Source organism: Dendropsophus ebraccatus, chromosome 12, assembly GCF_027789765.1.
Source record: "Dendropsophus ebraccatus isolate aDenEbr1 chromosome 12, aDenEbr1.pat, whole genome shotgun sequence".
Lineage (NCBI taxonomy): Eukaryota > Metazoa > Chordata > Amphibia > Anura > Hylidae > Dendropsophus > Dendropsophus ebraccatus.
The window spans coordinates 83,510,134-83,533,373 of NC_091465.1; the positions used below are offsets into that span (position 1 = coordinate 83,510,134).

At 46.8% G+C, this 23,240-nt stretch overlaps 1 protein-coding gene across 1 annotated transcript in view; it reads right to left on the bottom strand.

Annotated features, from left to right (window-relative positions):
- Window positions 1-20,195, bottom strand: part of LOC138769755 (urokinase plasminogen activator surface receptor-like) — a 31,341-nt gene extending 11,146 nt beyond the window's left edge. Inside the window, exon 1 of the mRNA XM_069948400.1 lies at window positions 20,116-20,195. Within this exon, the coding sequence (XP_069804501.1) occupies window positions 20,116-20,167 (52 nt within the window). The 5' untranslated portion in view covers window positions 20,168-20,195. The remainder of the gene's footprint in view (window positions 1-20,115) is intronic.
- Between the last annotated feature and the right edge of the window lie 3,045 nt (window positions 20,196-23,240).

Here is a 23,240-nt window from a genome sequence, read left to right on the forward strand (position 1 = left end):
TCCGAAAACCGCTGGCGCTCAAGGATTGCCCAAGCCGGGATCTGGAGGTTGGTTTGGGCCTATTGAATTCCATCAGGATCCCCTTGAAGTTTTGGGACTTGGCTTGGCGCTGCTTCCATGGGAAACTGTATGTGAGGGACAATCTGAAGTGCAGGAGCTCTGAGGATCGGGGATGTCCCCGGGAGGGGTGTGGAGGCATGCTGGAAAGCATGGAGCATTTTCTGCTTCATTGTCCCTTTAATACAGAGGTTTACAACAGGGTGGGCGCTTCCATCGGGTGGCCCAGGTTGGCCCGCCTCTCCTATGCGGAATGGGCCTATGGAGCATTCAGAAACCTTGGTGGCTGGGACCGGAGCACTTTATTCCTAGTCAGCATAGTGGTCAGGTACCACACGTGGAGTGCACGGTGTTTAGTGTCGACGCAGCGTAAAATCCTCCCTGTGGATGAGGTGGTTAGGGGCACACTCGGTGACCTGGTGAAGGTGCGCTCTCTGGAGTACGAGAGGCTGGGGGCTGGTAGGGCCTCTTGTCTTTGGAGGGGCTTTGCCTATAAGGTTCCTTAGCCTGCGTCTCCTCTCCTGGTGGTGGGCTGATGCTGGCACCGTAGTCTTTTGTTTTGTGCTGTAGAGATACTGGAGTATAGGGCTTGCAGGCGCTGAACTTGGGTTTTCGGGCTGTGTGTGGGGCTGAGAAGTCTCATTATTGTTGGGTTTAGTAAGTTATATATATTTTTTCAAAAGTTTGCGTATTTGTGTCTATTATATGTTTGTATAAATTGTATATACTGTATATTATATATGTTTTGTTTGCACCTGGGGTTCGGGTTTAGTGATAGGTTGGGTGGTGGGTAAAAGGGGGGAGGGGGCTTCTGTGGGACTTTGTGGGGACTTTTATATATATAAAAAATCCTGGGCTGGTTCATGGACGTCCGTGATCATGTACTGGGGGCATGGGATGCGGGACCAGCTCAGGGCCAAAAAAAAAAAAAAAAAAAAAAATTATATGTATTGTTTAGTTGTAGGTTATTATTTTGTATCGTGTCTTGTTTAGTTTTAGTTTATTTGTGTAATGATGTCTTGTTTAGTTGGTGTTGGGTTGAGTAGAATTGTGTCTGTGGTATTAGGTTGTGCACAATGCAACTGGGCCAGGGGGTTCACATTTAGTTATTTATATAGGTGTATTGTATATAGTAGTGTATATAGGTGTGTTTATAGGTATAGTATATAGTGGTGTATTGTATATAGATGTGTTTATAAGTGTATTGTATATAGTAGTATATATAGGTTTGTAGTATATATAGTTTATTAATATGTTTAGCTAAATAGTTTATATTGTGTATATATTGTATATAGGTATATAGGTTGTATGTGTGGAAGAATGAGTGTGGGGATGGACCGGTGCTTTATGTTATGGTTTCATTTTCTATTGTTTTGTTCTGGTCAGATATGGTGCGTTATTTCTGTATTTATTTATTGTTATGTTTAAAATTTTAATAAAAGAAATACAGGATGTAACTTAGGATCAGTACAGGATAAGTAATGTAATGTATGTACACAGTGACCCCACCAGCAGAATAGCGAGTGCAGCTCTGGAGTATAATACAGGATGTAACTCAGGATCAGTAATGTATGTACACAGTGACCTCACCAGCAGAATAGTGAGTGCAGCTCTGGAGTATAATACAGGATGTAACTCAGGATCAGTACAGGATCAGTAATGTAATGTATATACACAGTGACCCCACCAGCAGAATAGTGAGTGCAGCTCTGGAGTATAATACAGGATGTAACTCAGGATCAGTACAGGATCAGTAATGTAATGTATGTACACAGTGACCCCACCATCAGAATAGTGAGTGCTGCTCTGGGGTATAATACAGGATGTAACTCAGGATCAGTAATGTAATGTACACAGTGACCCCACCAGCAGAATAGTGAGTGCAGCTCTGGAGTAGACTGGTGGATTGGAGGGTGTGGTCATCAGGTGTTTCTGTGTGTGTGTTTGAGCTCCTGATACCTCCAGACTTCCAGCAAGAGAGAGGCTGAATTTCCATCTGCCTTTCCCAGGAGGGTGGCAGTCTCCTGGGCAGGGCTTTCATCATGGAGTCCCGGGCTTCCACTTCCCGAACCAGGCCGGCGGGGGGTGGACAGAAAAAGCTACCGGCCAGCGCTCCTCCAGGCGGTGTGAGGAGATCCAGCAGGGTCCGCAGTGATGTGTCCCCAGCTCTCCCAGTGATGGCAGAGAGCCGCAAGGCTCAAAGTGGGAAAAAGGCCACAAGCAAGGCAGGAGGCAAGATGGCTCCAGCAGCATCCAGGAGCCAGCCAGCTGAGCTGTGGGGTGAGCGAGGACCCAAGGAGTCGGCAGCTACATACTGCTCAAGGATTACAGCTAAATTTGCGGATTATAAGCGCCTTGGGAAGCAACTCAAGGTTCTACGTGAAGACCTGAAATTTGCCAAGTTCCAGGCTGATACGAACTCCAAGAAGAAGAAGCCAGAGATCTCAGCCAAGGTAAAAACTCTGAAAGCTGAAATAGCAGCGACTGAGCTGGAGAGAATGGCTATCCTGGAGGGGAGTGATCTCTTCCGGGAGAAACTGCTGAACGATGATCACTTTGCTCAAATGAAATCCCCTGCTGACAGCAGAGCAAAAGATGGGGGTGATAGTTCTGCGGATGGGGAGAGTTGTAGTGATGAAGAGGAGTTGAAGGCTATGGAGGCTAAAGAAGTGGTGGAGAGTGTTAAAGAGGAGTGTGCGGCGATGATAGATCCCCCAGATGTCACCCAAAGTGCACCCCAAAATGCCCAAACCACCCAGGAAAGTGACATTATACAAGCAGCACAAGTAGCACTACCAGTGACTGATGATGATGGTGGTGATGGTTATGGTGGTGGACTGTTAAAGGCCATAGAGATGCAGGAATCCCCTGTGAGGATGCAGCATTTTACCTTTGGTGATGACCTTGGAGATGATGTTTCTGTGAAAGAGAAAAAGGGGAAGTCCCAAAAGAAGAAAGAAGAGCAAGTAAGCTTTGTCTTTACTTCATTCCAGCAGTCTGGGTCGGCTGAAAGGTCAGTCTAGGCTGCTACCCCCTCAGTACTGCCAGTCCCCGTTTCTGATGTGGAACGGGGCCAGCGAGGAGGGGAGAGTGTACGGGACAAGATGGCGGCGAATACCACTGCTGCTTGTGTCAGTAGCGGGAGTGGTGTCAGTAAGGAAGGCCAGGGGCCAGACAGTGTGAGCGTGAGTCCATCAGGTGCCTGCACTGCAGGGCGCTCCCCTGTGGACGGGGGGAGTGTCCGAGTGCAGAGTGGAGGTGACGCGGGGTCGCTTCCAGTCACGGGTCTGTCACTGCCGGAGGCTGCGTCACACCTTGCTCGCCCTGCTGGGCTTGGTGATGTGGCTTCCGGTGGTAGAGCAAGACGTCCTCTATGTCAGGAAACACCGGCACAAATGAAGGGATCCAGCCATGTGGACAGTATAATAACAGATATGAGAACTGATGGTGATGCTATTAATACTGTAATGATGGAGGCCATATGCGCAATAGAAGCTGAGGTTGAGGGCAATGCAAAAAGTAGGGTGGATTCATCGCAGGCTCCTAAAGGTCTAGCTGCGCCAAAAAATTCACCTGTGCCCAATGATACCAATGATGCTGGCGCTAGGGTAAAAAGGTCACATGTGATAAAACCTGCCTTGTTGAAATTTGGTATAGGCCAGTCCAGCTCAGAAGGGGTTAATGTTGTTCAGTCTGTACAACCTGTTGAGATACCTGCTAACATTAATAAAAATGATGGTAAGGGCGGGTGGTGGTCCGGCTGCCCCCCCAGTGGTGGCTGCTCCGCCAAGGAGCTATGCTAGCATTGCTGCTGGGGGACCAGGGCGATCCTCATCTCCAGCTGACTCAGGGGTTGGTGACTTGCAACGACGCCTCCTGGAGGCATTACGGAAGGGTGACAGGTCAATCCAGGTAGAGGGGAGGGAGGTCGACTTGTCTTTCTGGATAGAGAGACATGGTCTGGGAGCCTTCCGAGAGAACAATGGGGAGGGGGTCTGGTCCCTTCCGACACCTGGGCAGGACAATGGTCGTATGAATGTGGTCCGTCTGATATGGAGAGGCAGTGATGCGGAGAGGCATTCAGGAACCTGGGTGGCCGAGATCGCTGCACGTTATTTCTAGTCAGCTTAGTGGTTAGGTACCACACGTGGAACGCACGGTGTCTAGTATCTACACAGCGTAGAGTCCTCTCCGAGGTGGAGGTCTGTAGGAACATCACTAGTGACCTCGGGAAGATCAGGTCTTTGGAGTATGGCAGGCTGGGTACCAGTAGGGCTTCTCTCCTGTGGAGAGGTTTTTCCTTTTCTGTGCCCTAGGTACTGAGCCCACTGGGTGAGGGACCATAATTCTGGTTAGGGACAGTGTAGATAGGGACAGCAGTAGGGAGAATGTGAGGGTTAGATTAATATTTAGGGATAGTATTAGGGAGAGGGTAGGGTGAATAGTAAGGGATAGGTTATAAATTATTATGGTACCCGGTCTGCCATCCTCCGATCCCGGTGGGGGGCTGTGCATGACACGTTAGCTTTTTGTTTTGGTTTTCTATCAGGTTATAAATGGTAAAGGGCTTACAGGCTACCGAACTTGGGTCATATTGTTATGTTTTGTGTTACACTTTATGTTTAGGTAGTTTGGTGAAAGATTTGATATATTCTGGGGTATAGAATAGGTTGGGTGGGTGATGGGGGTTTGGATTGTGTGTTTTCCTGGCGTGAGCCGATGGAGCCGCAGCTATATCCGGACTAACTCTGCGGACTCCAAGAACTTGAGGCTCATGCACAGGACGGTTACTTGGTGGTTCTGACATGGGTCAATGAGGGACAGGAGTGAACGTACAGACCTAGACTTATGTCTAGATTTGGGGTGAGGGTGATGGGGCGTGTAGGTAGTGTGATAGACAGGCTAATATTTCACATGGTTATTGCATTGTTGTTATTATTTGCATCAATTTTGCTTTGCTTTCTCTTTGATTGTAAGATATAAGGCAGCCGGACCTGTTGTTCTTCAGTTGATTTGGGAGGTTTTTATCTCTTATTATTTCTATTAATGATGATGACAAAGGTAGTAGTACTGGTGTTTTTTGTTTTTTTTTATGCTATCTTGTTTTCTTAGGTTAGTTTTAGTTAGGTGATTAGATTTATATCTGAAGTTATCTAGTGTGTGTGTATGGGGTTGGGGGGCTGTGTGTTTGGTGGTGGTGTGGGCAGGGCCGCCGATAGGGCAGTACAAGTGGTACTGCCGTATGGGGCCCGGACCCTAAGAGACACGGGGGGGGGCCCGGCGGGCCCGCCGGCCGCCGCCCCCCGACCGCTACGCTAGGGGGGCCCGCACGGCCCCCCTTGCCACCGGTTTTTGAGCATCCCGAGAAGCTGCGGCCACGCAGTTTCTCGGGATGCACTGACCGCTTTAATGTTCCGCCCGCACAGCGGGCGGAACATTACAGCGATCAGAATACAGGAGAAGGACCTAGCAGCGTCCTCCTCCTGTATTCTCTCCCATAGGCTGCCGTCACTTCATACCAGCAGCCTATGGGAGGCCGGGCCGTGATCATGTGCCCCTCCGGCAGGCGTGATGATGTGACGTCATCACGTCTGCCGGAAGTCCCGTCCCTGCGGCTCGCAAGATGGAGCCCGAAGAGGAGGAGGAAGAGCTGCTGCCTGCACAGCGCGGATTAGGTGAGTAGGATGTTTGTTTTTTTTAAGGGCACCTCTGGGGGCGTTATTAGTGTATGGGGGGCACCTCTGGGGGCATTATTAGTGTATGGGGGCACCTCTGGGGGCATTATTAGTGTATGGGGGCACCTCTGGGGGCATTATTAGTGTATGGGGGCACCTCTGGGGGCATTATTAGTATATGGGGGCACCTCTGGGGGCATTATTAGTGTATGGGGGCACCTCTGGGGGCATTATTAGTGTATGGGGGCACCTCTGGGGGCATTATTAGTATATGGGGGCACCTCTGGGGGCATTATTAGTGTATGGGGGCACCTCTGGGGGCATTATTAGTGTATGGGGGCACCTCTGGGGGCATTATTAGTGTATGGGGGCACCTCTGGGGGCATTATTAGTGTATGGGGGCACCTCTGGGGGCATTATTAGTGTATGGGGGCACCTCTGGGGGCATTATTATATCATGGGGGCACCTCTGGGGGCATTATTAGTGTATGGGGGCACCTCTGGGGGCATTATTAGTATATGGGGGCACCTCTGGGGGCATTATTAGCTCATGGGGGCACCTCTGGGGGCATTATTGGTGTATGGGGGCACCTCTGGGGGCATTATTGGTGTATGGGGGCACCTCTGGGGGCATTATTAGTGTATGGGGGGCACCTCTGGGGGCATTATTAGTTCATGGGGGCACCTCTGGGGGCATTATTAGTTCATGGGGGCACCTCTGAGGGCATTATTAGTTCATGGGGGCACCTCTGGGGGCATTATTAGTTCATGGGGGCACCTCTGGGGGCATTATTAGTTCATGGGGGCACCTCTGGGGGCATTATTAGTATATGGGGGCACCTCTGGGGGCATTATTAGTATATGGGGGCACCTCTGGGGGCATTATTAGTATATGGGGGCACCTCTGGGGGCATTATTAGTATATGGGGGCACCTCTGGGGGCATTATTAGCTCATGGGGGCACCTCTGGGGGCATTATTAGCTCATGGGGGCACCTCTGGGGGCATTATTAGCTCATGGGGGCACCTCTGGGGGCATTATTAGCTCATGGGGGCACCTCTGGGGGCATTATTAGCTCATGGGGGCACCTCTGGGGGCATTATTAGCTCATGGGGGCACCTCTGGGTGCATTATTAGTATATGGGGGCACCTCTGGGGGCATTATTAGTTCATGGGGGCACCTCTGGGGGCATTATTAGTGCATGGGGGTACCTCTGGGGGCATCTCTGGGGGCATTATTAGTGCATGGGGGTACCTCTGGGGGCATTATTAGTTCATGGGGGCCACCTCTAGGGGCATTATTAGCTCATGGGGGCACAGCAGGGAATCCTACATACAGGGGGCACAGCAGGGGATCCTACATACAGGGGGCATCCCACACAGCGCAGTTACTATGGGAGCCTACAGGGGGGAGAAAGGAAAGGAAGTTGCTAGAAATGTGCGGAGCCTAAATTGTTTGTCTCGCAGGTTCTAAGGGGATGAAACGTATCTGGAAGAAATCATCATGGAGGTCTGGGCCGGATGGAGAGGAAAAGGGAAAGTGACGCCTCAGATCAAATAAGACATCACCGGTGAGTCCCTGTATGACACTTTTCTTATTTTGTAGAACATCATTTAGTAGGGGCGCCCCGAGGTGACAGCTACTACATTATCTGTACTCAGACATATCACTGTGTTATCTGTGGTGTTACATAGGACTGCAGGTGACATCTACATTATCTGTACTCAGAGATATCACTGTGTTATCTGTAGTGTTACATAGGACTGCAGGTGACAGCTACTACATTATCTGTACTCAGAGATATCACTGTGTTATCTGTGGTGTTACATAGGACTGCAGGTGACTACTACATTATCTGTACTCAGAGATATCACTGTGTTATCTGTGGTGTTACATAGGACTGCAGGTGACATCTACATTATCTGTACTCAGAGGGATATGACTGTGTTATCTGTGGTGTTACATAGGACTGCAGGTGACATCTACACTATCTGTACTCAGAGGGATATCACTGTGTTATCTGTGCTGTTACATAGGACTGCAGGTGACATCTACTACATGATCTATACTCAGAGATATCACTGTGTTATCTGTGCTGTTACATAGGACTGCAGGTGAAATCTACTACATTATCTGTACTCAGAGATACCACTGTGTTATGTGGTGTTACATAGGACTGCAGGTGATATCAGGTGATTTCTCCAGGTTGCAGAAGTTCAAACTTCATCGTGCCCTGGTGTGCTGGTGTCTGTATGTCTGTATACATGTGTGCTGGTGTCTGTATACATGTGTGCTGGTGTCTGTGTGTGAGATCAATTCTAGAGAACTGGCTCATATACCCCATTTTCCCCAGTGGCTTAAAATGTAACCTCTGTTATACAGTTATAAAATTGTAGAAATTAAATGTGAACAAGGTGCAATTCAAATAGACACTTACTTGTATAGCTGCCTCTTGTGCTCTGTATGCAGTGCATTATATTCACCCCTGCAACGTACAATTTATAGCGTGTCTACAAGCCCAGCGGGGCTCATTATGATGGAGACTAAAACTTACACAAGAGTGGGGTAGGGGTTCCCCTGTATTCAGAATGCTGTTGAGTGCTCGGCAATGCCCCATCTGGGATTATTGAATTACGAGGGTCTATGCAGCAGGATAAAGACACCTCTGCTGCACAAACAGGATCTCCTAGAAAGCGTTCTCACTGCCATGTATTCGCTATCACTGGCTTGGGTGAGCTAAACTAGTCTGCCTGGGGGGGGGGGGGGGTGTGATTTGTACATGCTCACTAACATGGAACAGCCTCATTATATTAGCCTTATCAACATATTCTATGTTAGTGAGCATACCGGGGGGGGGGGGGGGATATTGGTGAACATATACAAATCAAACAGCCCCCCAGACCCTCGAAATTCAATAATCCCAAACGGGGCTTTGCCTAGTACTCAACAGCATTCTGAATACAGGGGAACCCCTACCCCACTCTTGTATAAGTTTTAGTCTCCATCATAATGAGCCCCGCTGGGCTTGTAGACGCGCTATAAATTGTACGTTGCAAGGGTGAATATAATGCACTGCATACAGAGCACAAGAGACAGCTATACAAGTAAGTGTCTATTTGAATTGCACCTTGTTCACATTTAATTTCTACAATTTTATAACTGTATAACAGAGGTTACATTTTATACAGAGTATATGAGCCAGTTCTCTAGAATTGATCTGAACCAAATTATACCTCCCAGCAAGGCGTGGGGCGAACACACAAATTTTTTTTTTTTTTTATTAATGTGGGGGGCCCAGACACTTTGGTTGTATGGGGCCCCGAAATTCCTGATGGCGGCCCTGGGTGTGGGGGGGTTCAGGGGTGAAACACGTTGGTGTGCATGTGTGTGTAGGAGGGTTGTTGGTGGGATTAGGGGTGAGCAGGCTAAGGTATATGTGTTATTTTTCTTTGGTTATATCCCAGCTGGGACAACTGTAAGTTCAGCTATTTAATCGTAAATATGGCATTTGGCCCTATGTGGCCTTTAATCTGTGTGCTATAAAGTGTTTGGTTTTTTTTTGTTTTGTTTTTTCTCCTCCAGGGAAAGGGGAAAAAAATGGCTATTTTTAAACATAAAGCTGGACTGGCCACGTGAGGCAGGTGTGTGTGATTATTTTGTTGTTTATTTCACAATTTAGAAACATTGGATGTTTTTTTTCATGACAAGACAAGTTTAGTATTGTATTTGTTTTGGTTATGGCTGGATATGCCTGATTTTGGTTTATGTATTTGTTAATTTTTCTATTTTTCTAATAAAAGAATTACAGGATGTAACTCAGGATCAGTAATGTATGTACACAGTGACCCCACCAGCAGAATAGTGAGTGCAGCTCTGGGGTATAATACAGGATGTAACTCAGGATCAGTACAGGATAAGTAATGTAATGTATGTACACAGTGACCCCACCAGCAGAATAGTGAGTGCTGCTCTGGAGTATAATACAGGATGTAACTCAGGATCAGTAATGTAATGTACAAAATGACCCCACCAGCAAAATAGTGAGTGCAGCTCTGGAGTATAATACAGAATGTAACTGGAGGCATGATGGAAAGCATGGAGCATTTTCTGCTTCATTGTCCCTTTAATACAGAGGTTTACAACAGGGTGGGCGCTTCCATCGGGTGGCCCAGGTTGGCCCATCTCTCCTATGCGGAATGGGCCTATGGAGCATTCAGAAACCTTGGTGGCTGGGACCGGAGCACTTTATTCCTAGTCAGCATAGTGGTCAGGTACCACACGTGGAGTGCACAGTGTTTAGTATCGACGCAGCGTAAAATCCTCCCTGTGGATGAGGAGGTTAGGTGCACAGCGCCCCCTGTGGATGAGGTGGTTAGGTGCACAGTGCCCCCTGTGGATGAGGTGGTTAGGTGCACAGTGCCCCCTGTGGATGAGGTGGTTAGGTGCACAGCGCCCCCTGTGGATGAGGTGGTTAGGTGCACAGCGCCCCCTGTGGATGAGGTGGTTAGGTGCACAGCGCCCCCTGTGGATGAGGTGGTTAGGTGCACAGCGCCCCCTGTGGATGAGGTGGTTAGGTGCACAGCGCCCCCTGTGGATGAGGTGGTTAGGGGCACAGCGCCCCCTGTGGATGAGGTGGTTAGGTGCACAGCGCCGCTCTGTGGATGAGAAGGTTAGGTACACAGCGCCCCCTGTGGATGAGGTGGTTAGGGGCACAGCGCCCCCTGTGGATGAGGTGGTTAGGGGCACAGCGCCCCCTGTGGATGAGGTGGTTAGGGGCACAGCGCCCCCTGTGGATGAGGTGGTTAGGGGCACAGCACCCCCTGTGGATGAGGTGGTTAGGTGCACAGCGCCCCCTGTGGATGAGGTGGTTAGGTGCACAGCGCCCCCTGTGGATGAGGTGGTTAGGGGCACAGCGCCCCCTGTGGATGAGGTGGTTAGGTGCACAGCGCCCCCTGTGGATGAGGTGGTTAGGGGCCCAGCGCCCCCTGTGGATGAGGAGGTTAGGGGCACAGCGCCCCCTGTGGATGAGGTGGTTAGGTGCACAGCGCCCCCTGTGGATGAGGTGGTTAGGTGCACAGCGCCACTCTGTGGATGAGAAGGTTAGGTACACAGCGCCCCCTGTGGATGAGGTGGTTAGGGGCACAGCGCCCCCTGTGGATGAGGTGGTTAGGGGCACAGCGCCCCCTGTGGATGAGGTGGTTAGGGGCACAGCGCCCCCTGTGGATGAGGTGGTTAGGGGCACAGCGCCCCCTGTGGATGAGGTGGTTAGGGGCACAGCGCCCCCTGTGGATGAGGTGGTTAGGGGCACAGCGCCCCCTGTGGATGAGGTGGTTAGGTGCACAGCGCCCCCTGTGGATGAGGTGGTTAGGGGCACAGCGCCCCCTGTGGATGAGGTGGTTAGGTGCACAGCGCCCCCTGTGGATGAGGTGGTTAGGGGCACAGCGCCCCCTGTGGATGAGGTGGTTAGGGGCACAGCGCCCCCTGTGGATGAGGTGGTTAGGGGCACAGCGCCCCCTGTGGATGAGGTGGTTAGGGGCACAGCGCCCCCTGTGGATGAGGAGGTTAGGGGCACAGCGCCCCCTGTGAATGAGGTGGTTAGGTGCACAGCGCCCCCTGTGGATGAGGTGGTTAGGGGCACAACGCCGCTCTGTGGATGAGAAGGTTAGGTACACAGCGCCCCCTGTGGATGAGGTGGTTAGGTGCACAGCGCCCCCTGTGGATGAGGTGGTTAGGGGCACACTCGGTGACCTGGTGAAGGTGCGTTCTTTGGAGTAGGAGAGGCTGGGGGCTGGTAGGGCCTCTTGTGTTTGGAGGGGCTCTGCCTTTAAAGTGCCTTTGCCTGCGCCTCCTCTCCTGGTGGTGGGCTGATGCTGGCTTATTAGTCTTTTGTTTTGTGCTGTAGAGATACTGAATAGGGTTTGCAGGCGCTGATCTTGGGCTTTCGGGCTGTGTGTGGGGCTGAGAAGTCTCATTATTGTTGGGTTTAGTATGTTATTTATTTTTATAAGTTTGCATATTGTGATTGTATTTGTATGTTTGTATAAATTGTATATACTGTATATATTATTTATGTTTAGTTTGCACCTGGGGTTCGGGTTTAGTGATAGGTTGGGTGGTGGGTAATAGGGGGGAGGGGGCTTCTGTGGGACTTTTATGTATATATAAAATCCTGGGCTGGTTCATGGACGTCCGTGATCATGTACTAGGGGCATGGGATGCGGGACCAGCTCAGGGCCAAAAAAAAACAAAAAATTAATAAATATTATATGTATTGTTTATTTGTAGGTTTATATTTTTATATCATGTGTTTAGTTTATTTGTGTAATGATGTCTTGTTTAGTTGGTGTAGGTTTGTATAGAATTGTGTCTGTGGTATTAGGTTGTGCACAATGCAACTGGGCCAGGGGGTTCACATTTAGTTATTAATATAGGTGTATAGTATATTGTGGTGTATTGTATGTAGGTGTATAGTATAGAGTCGTGTATAGTATATAGTAGTGTATATAGTTTATTAATATGTTTAGCTAGTTTATATTGTGTATATATTGTAGTTAGGTATATGGGTTGTCTGTGGGGATGGACCAGTGGTTATGGTTTCATTTTGTTTTGGTTAGATATGGTGTGTTATTTCTGTATTTATTGTTTTTTTTTCTCTTTATTAATCATATTAGATAAATACAATGCTTTAAAAACATCCATCGAGGTTGTTCTCTTGCACAATCACATTTATAGCGATACCTTTGGACCAAAGAAGAAGGAAAAGGTTGAGCTCCTTTATTGACAGAAATAAGCCCCCCCCCCGCACCCCTTTCTCCATGCTATCCCCCTAACCATGGACAGGCATGATGACATACCCTAGGGGCATTGTTAAGGTGAGTTCTCAATCTCCATTTCCCCCTATCTCCATCCCAACCCTACTCCTTTTCCTCTCTCAACATCTCCGGACGTCATCCCTCTCAACACCCCTCCCATTGCCCCTACAATTTATCCACCATCCCCCCCCCTCCTTTATTTAATTCACATTAACTCCCCTAGGGGGGCTCCTATCCTTTTCAGGGCCGGGCTCAGACAAATCCTATCTTAGTCACTCTAACGGCCCTATTCCACCGGACGATTATCGTTCAGATTACTGTTAAATTGTTTGTATCTAAACGATAATCGTTCGGTTGAAATGCAGTTAACAAATTAACGATCGAACGAGAAATCGTTGATCGCTTTATAAGACCTGGACCTATTTTTATCGTTGCTCGTTCGCAAAACGTTCGCAAATCGTTTGCATTGAATAAGACGTCTTTCGGTCGTTCACAGTAGATACGAACGCAATAGCAAAGAAATAGCGAAGTATAAACGATCGCAAATACGATAATAAGTAATGATTATCGTTCCATGGAAATGAATGAACGTTTTCAGGTCTTTTGCAATAGCGGTCGTTTGAGATCGTTAATCGATAACGATTATGCAAACGATAATCGTCCGGTGGAATAGGGCCCTAACTCTCCTTCCATTCCCCTTTCACTATACACCATGAAATTCCGCACCCATAGAGGCTCCTCCCCCTACTTGGCTCCCCTTCTCAGGAGGATGCCCTCGGGGTCGTTGCCTCCATGACAGATAAACACCCTATTCAGTGGCGGAACTACCGCCATAGCAACCGTAGCGGTTGCTATGGGGCCCGCCGCATCAAGGGGCCCGGGCCCGGCCAGCTGGTCCTCTCTCCTCGGTTTACCTAACCGGGGAGAAACTGTCTGCAGCCTGCATTCAAACTTAGGATGGGGCCCGGACCCAGATGGACGTTACCCCCAAGAGCAGCTCCAGAAGCCTGGCCGGGACCTCCAGAGTCACCCAGCAGCCAGTCCGAGCTGATGGTAAGTCACCCCCTCCTGCCCTGGTAATTAAGGTTCATAGATGACACAAACGCAGGGTCCCGGCTGTCAGACAGACAGGGACCGGCCTCACCTGTCAGCACTGGAGCCGCGCCTCAGTGCTGACAGATAACCCTAAATGCTGTGGCCAGCACGGCTCCAGCATTTATAGGGTTAATTCTCTCTGTATCTGGAAGAAACCTCTCTGTTCACTATTGGGGCTGAGAGAGAGAGACAGGGGTCAGGAAGAGGTCACGCTGTGTGGTCCCAGCGGCACTCGGAAGCTTATCACGGCATCCTGACACCACTGGGGGGGTCAGCATCACACTGCTGTCTGACTGCTATGGATTCTGTGTAGGTATACAGCAGGGTGTATATATGTCTGCATCCTGTGTAGGTATACAGCAGTGTATTATATACTTATTATCCCCCTCTATGAGTGTATATATATCTCCCCATTATGTGTAGGTATACAGCACTGTATTATATACTTATTATCCCCCTCTATGAGTGTATATATATCTCCCCATTCTGTGTAGGTATACAGCAGGCTGTATATATGTCTGCATTCTGTGTAGGTATACAGCAGTGTATTATATACTTATTATCCCCCTCTATGAGTGTATATATATCTCCCCATTGTGTGTAGGTATACAGCACTGTATTATATACTTATTATCCCCCTCTATGAGTGTATATATATCTCCCTATTATGTGTAGGTATACAGCACTGTATTATATACTTATTATCCCCCTCTATGAGTGTATATATATCTCCCCATTCTGTGTAGGTATACAGCAGTGTATTATATCTCCATTCTGTGTAGGTATACAGCAGTATATTATATACTTATTATACAGTCACGGTATTGTTCAGATCTGGTATGGCTGTATGCTTTAAATGTGCATTGTCTGAAGCTGTTGCCTACCAATCCTGTGACAAGAATCGCTACAGACAATATGCAGATAGTGTAAGCAGTTAAAAACTATGTAGAAAAAAAAAAATTCAGACACTGCATGTAGCCGAAACCACACGTCCATTTCCCCCCAGTAGCCGGGAGGGGGGCCCCATTGGAAGGTTTGCTATGGGGCCCAGCCATCTCTAGTTACGCCCCTGACCCTATTCCATTTCTGGAAGGCACTTGGAGCCTCTGAGTGCGCCGCGCCCTTATATAAAGGCCACACTCACCCTACTTAGCAGACCCGGCCCTCCATTCCTCTCTTTATTTTATTACAATTTTTGTTTATTTATTTTTATCTTTTCTTTAATTAAATTCTTGCTCTTAATCATCCCTCGGGTCCTTAGGTGGCAACCTCATTTACCACCTATCCTTATTTTGCCTCGCCCGCTCTCCTGCTCTGCTCCCGACAAGTCCCCTAACCCTTTAACCCAGGGGGATGACGTCCCAACCCATTTAAACTCTCCAACTTTTCAGTCTACGCTAATATCTGCTCGTCCAAGTCCACCCCCCTGGTACATACAGGGGTCTGGGAGACACAACAACTTACACCCTCCCTGGACCAAAACCTCCATTTTATTTCATTTGTGCCCAAATCTTCTCCCCATTTACACACAAATTTCTTCATTTACATTGTGTTTCAGTATTTTATATATTTTACCAACCGTTCCCTTACTTGATTTCACTATATTATCATTAAATATTTGAAAATCCTCTTCCACAAAAATTACCACATCCTCCATTCTGTCATTATTTATTATGTTTAAAATTTTATTAAAAGAAATACAGGATGTAACTCAGGATCAGTATCTATCAGAGATAACTAGATAGATAGATAAATAGCTGATGTTTTCCCTCTCTATACCCAGCAGGTGGTGCTGTAGTAACGCTACTTATTGCCTCCCGATTGTATAATATACTCTCCCTAATATTGGACAGGACCAGACACAGGGGCGTAGCTAGGATTCATGGGGCCCCATAGCAAAAAACTATGGTGCCCCCCTTATGCACAACACAAAGCACTGTATATGGCAGAATTCTGCTTGCAGCCACAAGAGTGACTGGCAGAGCAGAGAGTTCACTGTGCACTAGAGAACAAAGGTCAGGGGTTATCAGAGCAATAAAGCAGAGATCTATTTGTCTTGTGCTTTTTAACCCTTTTTTGTGTTGCAGCACGTAAGTGAACACTGTGTCACTTACACACTGCAGTACATGAGAGGTTAAGCAGAAGGACACAGAAAGGCTCTTATCTTCCCTCTGCATTCCCGGGCCCCCCTCCTGCACAGGCCCCATAGCAGCTGCCTGCCCTACCTCTATGGGAGCTACGCCACTGACCAAACAGATAGATGATACATATCACACACTGGAATTTGCGCTCTGCAGTTCATACAGCGGAATTTTCCCGCTGAATTTTCCGTGACAGACCCACTTTCCGCCATAAGAATTGACCATGTCATTTCTTCTGGTGGATTTCCATTGAAATGAATTGAGCAGTGAGTTTTTGCTCAGAAAGTTTTCAGTGCGGAATGCTTGTGGAAATTCAGCGTGGAATTGAAAAAAAAAAATGAATGAATTTGATTAGATGAAAAATGAATTTGCATGAGAATTCCGTGAGAAAACTTTCCTCGCTGATTCCTCAATGTTAACGCGCCCTACTTCCACATTTCCCCGAAAATAAGACAGGAGTGCCTTATATAAATTTTTGCTCAAAAACAGTCACTAAGGGGGAGATTTATCAGACATGGTGTAAAGTGAAACTGGCTCAGTTGCCCCTAGCAACCAATCAGATTCCTTACAGATTGGAAAATGAAAGGTGGAATCTGATTGGTTGCTAGGGGCAACTGAGCTAGTTTCACTTTACACCATGTCTGATAAATTTCCCCATATGTCTTATTTCTTTTTCCCCCGGACCTCCCCCGAATACTCACAAGGGGGCATCAGTAGCGGAACATGCGGAGGAGGTGGGGCCCATAGACCAGGCTGCCTGCGGTGCCGACTGTGGAGGGGATTAAGTGAGTCCTGGGTGGTGGCGGGTGGCAACGGGCGGCCTTACTTTCGGGGGGGGGACCTTACTTTTGGGGGGTGCCCTAGTTTAAGGGGGTGCCTTACTTTAGTCTAGTTGGTAGGATAGTTGGGGTGTCTTATTTTGGGGGAAACACGGTATGTATGAGCTATATTCCGCGTGATCACAGCCGCTCCCTCCAGACAAGCGTAAGGCTGGGTTCACAGTGCGTTTTCAGCATCCGTTTAATGGATCCGTTTTTTTTAACGTCCAGAAAAATAGGGTCAGCAACGTTTTTTGGTCCGCCCAAAAAAACGGATCCGTTTTTTTTATAATGGAAGTCAATGGAAAAACGGATGCACACAAATGAATCCGTGTTTTGCAATCCGTTTTTCATGCGTTTTTTGCAAAAAACGCATGCGTTAAACGGATGCTGAAAACGCTGTGTGAACCTAGCCTAATCTGCCAACCAGGATAATAGTGTACAGGACACCGGCACTGGGGACAAGCACTACTGGTCCCAGCAAGGCCTATATGGAATGTTAGGGGATTCTTCACTCAGCCGCTCTGTGTCCTCCCCCATTGTGCTGACTGCAGGACTGTAACCTAACACTTTCTCAGCCACATTGTGTCCCCGGCCCCAAAAGAGGAGCAGATCGGGGGAACGAAACAAGAAGGGGGTCAGTCAGTGCTCAGCAGCAGCAGCAGCTTATGTGAAGGGGCCTCAGGGTACAGCGAGGATCACCGGCTCCCATAAGGGAAACCAGCTGCACATTACACTGAGGGGCAGAGACAGGGAACGGTCTAACTACATACACTGCCCTCACCATTACTGTCTATAGGGAGAAGCTGCTAGTAGTCACACACTGTATATACTAGTCATAGTGGTCACATACTGTATATACTAGTCATAGTGGTCACACACTGCATATACTAGTCATAGTGGTCACACACTGTATATACTAGTCATAGTGGTCACACACTGTATATACTAGTCATAGTGGTCACACACTGTATATACTAGTCATAGTGGTCACACACTGCATATACTAGTCATAGTGGTCACACACTGTATATACTAGTCATAGTGGTCACACACTGTATATACTAGTCATAGTGGTCACATACTGTATATACTAGTCATAGCGGTCACACACTGTACATACTAGTCATAGCGGTCACATACTGTATATACTAGTCATAGCGGTCACATACTGTATATACTAGTCATAGTGGTCACATACTGTATACTAGTCATAGTGGTCACATACTGTATATACTAGTCATAGTGGTCACACACTGTATACTAGTCATAGTGGTCACATACTGTATATACTAGTCATAGTGGTCACACACTGTATATACTAGTCATAGTGGTCACATACTGTATATACTAGTCATAGTGGTGACACACTGTAAATACTAGTCATAGTGGTCACACACTGTATATACTAGTCACAGTGTATATACTAGTCATAGTGGCCACACACTGTATATAGTGCTAGTAGTCACATACTGTGTATACATCTCCTTTTAGCTAATGAATAGGTACCTTGAGATATGTGATGGTTTATTTCCCGTGTATGAGTCTGGACAATTCTCTGTCATGTCATGAAATGCGCAAAATGTGCAAGAGACAAGGAACTCATCAGACTACTGAGACTTTGTTTGTAGTCTGTTACCATGGAGACATGCAGATATAAATAGGAGCTGTACACACAAATCACCAGCAGATTGATCAGTCAGGATTAGGTGGAAAGATCTTTCTTTGTTGTGGACACACAAGAGCAAAAGAAGCAAAGGCTGTAAAGATGGATGACCCCAAGCATTGTCTGCACTGCTGTACATTGGATAGGTACAATGATAGGTGAGGACCCCCGGGGGTCCTGTATTACAGGATGTAATGTGATCCACAGATCAGAGACATTTCCACAGGCAAGAAAGAAAAAAATAAATTACAGGAAGGAAGGAAGGGAGGAAGGAAAAGAGGGAGGAAGGTGGGAAGGAAAGAGGGAAGGAAGGAAGGGAGGAAAGAGGGAGGAAGGAAGGAAGGAAGGGAGGAAAGAGGGAGGAAGGAAGGAAGGAAAAGAGGGAGGAAGGTAGGAAGGAAAGAGGGAAGGAAGGAAGGAAGGGAGGAAAGAGGGAGGAAGGAAGGGAGGGAGGAAGGAAGGAAAGAAAGAAGGAAGGGAGGAAGGAAAGAGGGAAGGAAAGAGGGAAAGAACGAAGGGAGGAAGGAAGGAAGGGAGGGAGGAAGGAAGGGAGGGAGGAAAGAGGAAGGAAGGGAGGAAGGAAGGAAAAGAGGGAGGAAGGTAGGAAGGGAGGGAAGAAGGAAGGGAGGGAAGCAAGGGAGGAAAGAAGGAAGGAAGGAAGGGAGGAAAGGAAGGAAGGAAGGGACGAAGGAAGGAAGGGAGGAAGAAATGGAGGAAGGAAAGGAAAGAAAGGGAGGGAGCGGGAAAAGGAGGAAAGGAAGAGGGAAAGGAGCAAGGAAGGAAGGAAGAAGCGAGGATGGATTGGAAGGAGGTAATCAAGAAAGGAGGGAAGAGGGAAGGGAGGGAGGTTGAAAGGAAGGAGGGAGGGAGGGGATGAAGGGAGGGTGGCTGGGTGGAAGGAGGAAGGAAAGAGGAAGGGAGAGAAGAAGGAAGGAAAGGAAAGGCGGAAGGGAATAAAGGGAGGAAGGAAAGGAGGTAAGGAAGGAGAGAGGGAGAAAGGAAGGAAGGGATAGTGGGAGGATGGTAGGCAGGGAGGGAAAGAGGGGAGGGAAGGAAGAGGGGAGGAAGGATATGGATTCAATGTATGTAATGTGTATGTATTTATATCTGACCTCATTACCAGAATTCCCCCATTAACCCTTCACTTTCCACAGCGCCAGTTCTGTAGCTCTTTAGTGTTTCTTACACAATCTGCAATGTACTTTATTACCTTGTACTGAATACAACTCAATGTAAAGTGCTCGTAAAAACTGTAGGACAGAGCTTGTGCGACTGATACATAGACACGTGTGGCTGAGATACTCAGGTGATACACAAGTGGCTGAGATAACCAGGTGATACACGTGTGGCTGAGATAACAAGGTGACACATGTGTGGCTGAGATAACCAGATGATACACGTGTGGCTTAGATACCCAGGTGATACATGTGTTATATTGTATCCACTCTAAGGGCACTATTACATGAATCGATTTTTCAATGATCAACGATCATGATCTTGCGGTTGTTTTGTCGTCGCTATTGCGTTCGTCACTACTGTGAATGATCACGCTGCGTCTTATTCCATGCATACTAAGTGCGAACGATCAACGATAAAAATAGGTCCAAATTTCTTAATGGTCGTTACCTGGACTCTATAGATCTACAAGTCTGGCTAACTAGAGGGTCTGGTTGTTATATCTGGAATATGTAGAGTTAAACAAGCCTCCGGTGCTCCCCCCCATAAGGCTTTAGTGGTTGTTTGCCAGAAGTCCTTTGTTCAGGTAATGAAGACTCAAGAACAATCACCATGTAACACGAATCCCCCCACATTGAGACAGACAGAATTGGGGGGTGGGGGGGGTCACTTACTTGTTGATGTTATGGCTGAAATAACACAGAGGAGCAGCAGAGAGGAGCCCATGGTGCCTGTGAGCGGACGCTGCAGATCCTGGATGGGTCCTGCTGTGTGGGTGGCACTGGTCTGATCCATAGGGTGGGACCATAGGAAATGCACAGTCCCTACTACATGCTGGAGACATGTCAGCAGGACAGAAGGACAGACCCACTATAATGGGTACGGCCAGTCATAAAATCTACTGGATACTTGGATCTTAAAGGAAATAATATGACCAGGACATCTTTCTAGGACTATGAGTTGCACCATTCCTCTGCTGTTCCTCCTGGTATAAAGTAAAAGTTATCAGCTGGCATTTTATTTATACATTTCCAGGAGGAACATCAGAGGGACGGCAGGTTTAACATGAATCTATAAGGAGGTACATCTTTTGCAGAGTCTTTCTCTTCAGCACCTGGGAATAGAAGAAGGCTTAAAGGGGTACTCCAGCGAAAATCTTTTTCTTTCAAATCAACAGGTTTCAGAAAGTTATATAGATTTGAAATTCACTTTTATATAAAAATCTCCAGTCTTCCAGTACTTATCAGCAGCTGGATGTCCTGCAGGAAGTGGTGTATTCTCTCCAGTCTGACATAGTGCTCTCTGCTGCCACCTCTGTCCATGTCAGGAACTGTCCAGAGCAGCAGCAAATCCCCATAGAAAATGTCTCCTGCTCTGGACAGTTCCTGACATGGACAGAGGTGGCAGCAGAGAGCACTGTGTCAGACTGGAGAGAATACACCACTTCCTGCAGGACATCCAGCAGCTGATAAGTATGGAAAGACTTGAGATTTTTAAATAGAAGTAAATTGCGAATCTAAACAACTTTCTGAAATCAGTTGTTTTGCTGGATAGCCCTTTTAACCCCTTAACGACCACGGGCTCTGAGCCGCCACAATCCCGGTGCTATATGCAGCCCTGGACCGCGTCTGATCGCCGTTTCCGCTGATCCCGGCTCAGCATTCTATTGCTTTCGGCTACAGCAGCCAATAGCAATAGAGTGCCCATCTCATTGATCTATGCAGTATAACTATACTATATCTATACAGCATAGATCTCAATAAGAGATTGAGAGGGGGGAAATAACCCTAACCCCAGGGGGCAAATGACCCTAACCCCAGGGTGACTTCTAATATGTGTATAAAAAAATGTTTTATTATTAATAAATAATCCCCTCCCCTAATAAAATTAGAATCACCCCCCTTTTCCCATTTAATAAATAAAATAAATAAACATGTTTGTTATCGCCGCGTGCGTAATGGCCCAAATTATTAATTTATTTCATTCCTGATCTCGCACGGTAAACGGCGTAAGTGCAAAGTGCAAAAGTTGCAATCAAGGTACCGATAGAAAGAACACATCATGGCGCAAAAACTGACACCTCACACAGCCCCATAGACCAAAGGATAAAAGCGCTATAAGCCTGGGAATGGAGCGATTTTATGGAACGTATATTTGTTAACAATGGTTTGAATTTTTTACAGGACATCAGATACAATAAAAGTTATACATGCTATATATCGTTGTAATCGTTACGACTTGAGGAACATATATAACATGTCAGTATTTCCCTTAGGGCGAATGGCGTAAATACAAAATCTCCCCAAATTAAAAAAAATGTTTTGTTTTTTTTCAATTTCACCACACATTGAATTTTTTTCTGGTTTTGCAGTGTACTTTATGCAAAAATTCAGCATTTCATTGCAAAGTACAATTAGTGGCGCAAAAAATAAGGACTCATGTGGGTTTCTAGGTGGAAAAATGCAAGTGCTATGGCCTTTTACGTACAAGGAGGAAAAAACGAAAGCGCAAAAATGGAAATTGGTCCGGTCTTTAAGGGGTTAAGGGGGCATCCTTCTCTTGTGTTTCCTGGTTGAGCTGTTGCTCAGTACTGCAATTCCCAGAATGCATTGCTTTCCCAAAGCTATTCCTCACAGTACTCCCACCCTGCCTCCTCCCCTCCCACAGCACTCCTGCCTCCTCCCCTCCCACAGCACTCCTGCCATTTCCTCACCTAGAGCAATTGCAGATCATCTTATTTCACAGCAGATTATTGCACAACTCTGCTGTCTTCATTAACTGTCTGCTCCTTTGTGGCATTATTCATCATAAGGCAGCGTGCTGTAAACTGACTTTATTCTTCCCTAAATCCCAATAAATATATATATATATATATATATATATATATATATATATATATATATATATATATTAGAAAATGTACCCGGCACTACCCGGGTATAAAGTGTCAGTGTGTTAATTAGATTTGTTCCAAGGTCGCCCAGGAGGCCAATCTATACCGTTGTTTTTTTGTTTAAGGGGAAATTGCCTATATACCCCTATATACCTGACAGTTCTGCGCTGTTTATGTAAATTGTAACTTATGCACATTTGAAATAAACTGAAAACTAATCCTAAATACCTAATAGCCAAACTGAGATGTCATGTGATCACACTGTATACAGAGCCTGGTTATATACAACATTGGCAGTGTTATATATACAGAGCCTGGTTATATACAACATTGGCAGTGTTATATACAGAGCCTGGTTATATACAACATTGGCAGTGTTATATACAGAGCCTGGTTATATACAACATTGGCAGTGTTATATACAGAGCCTGGTTATATGCAACATTAGCAGTGTTATATACAGAGCCTGGTTATATGCAACATTGGCAGTGTTATATAGAGTCTGGTTAAATATAACATTGACTTCCTACAACAGTAGATAGCTCACACCAAAGTAATAATAAACAATTGAAACTTTATTAAGAAATCATATAACAAACGTAAAAACACATATCTTAAAAAATCACAATTGTTGTAATCACAATTTGCACAGATGACATAGGAGGGCCACAGAGATCACCGGAACATGATTAGAAAATTAGGGAAGCATAATTTAGTTAGTATAGCAGCAAAAAGAGAACATTAGTAAAGTGCACAGTGCTGCAGGATACAATATCCTATATACTCCATGGTATAGCAGCGGTATAAGCCATATACTGAAGTCCCCACTGCTTGAGAGGTAAAATACACAGGGTCTCTTAATAGACAAGCAGCTGAAGGATAGTAAACAAGTCAGTCTGTAGGAAG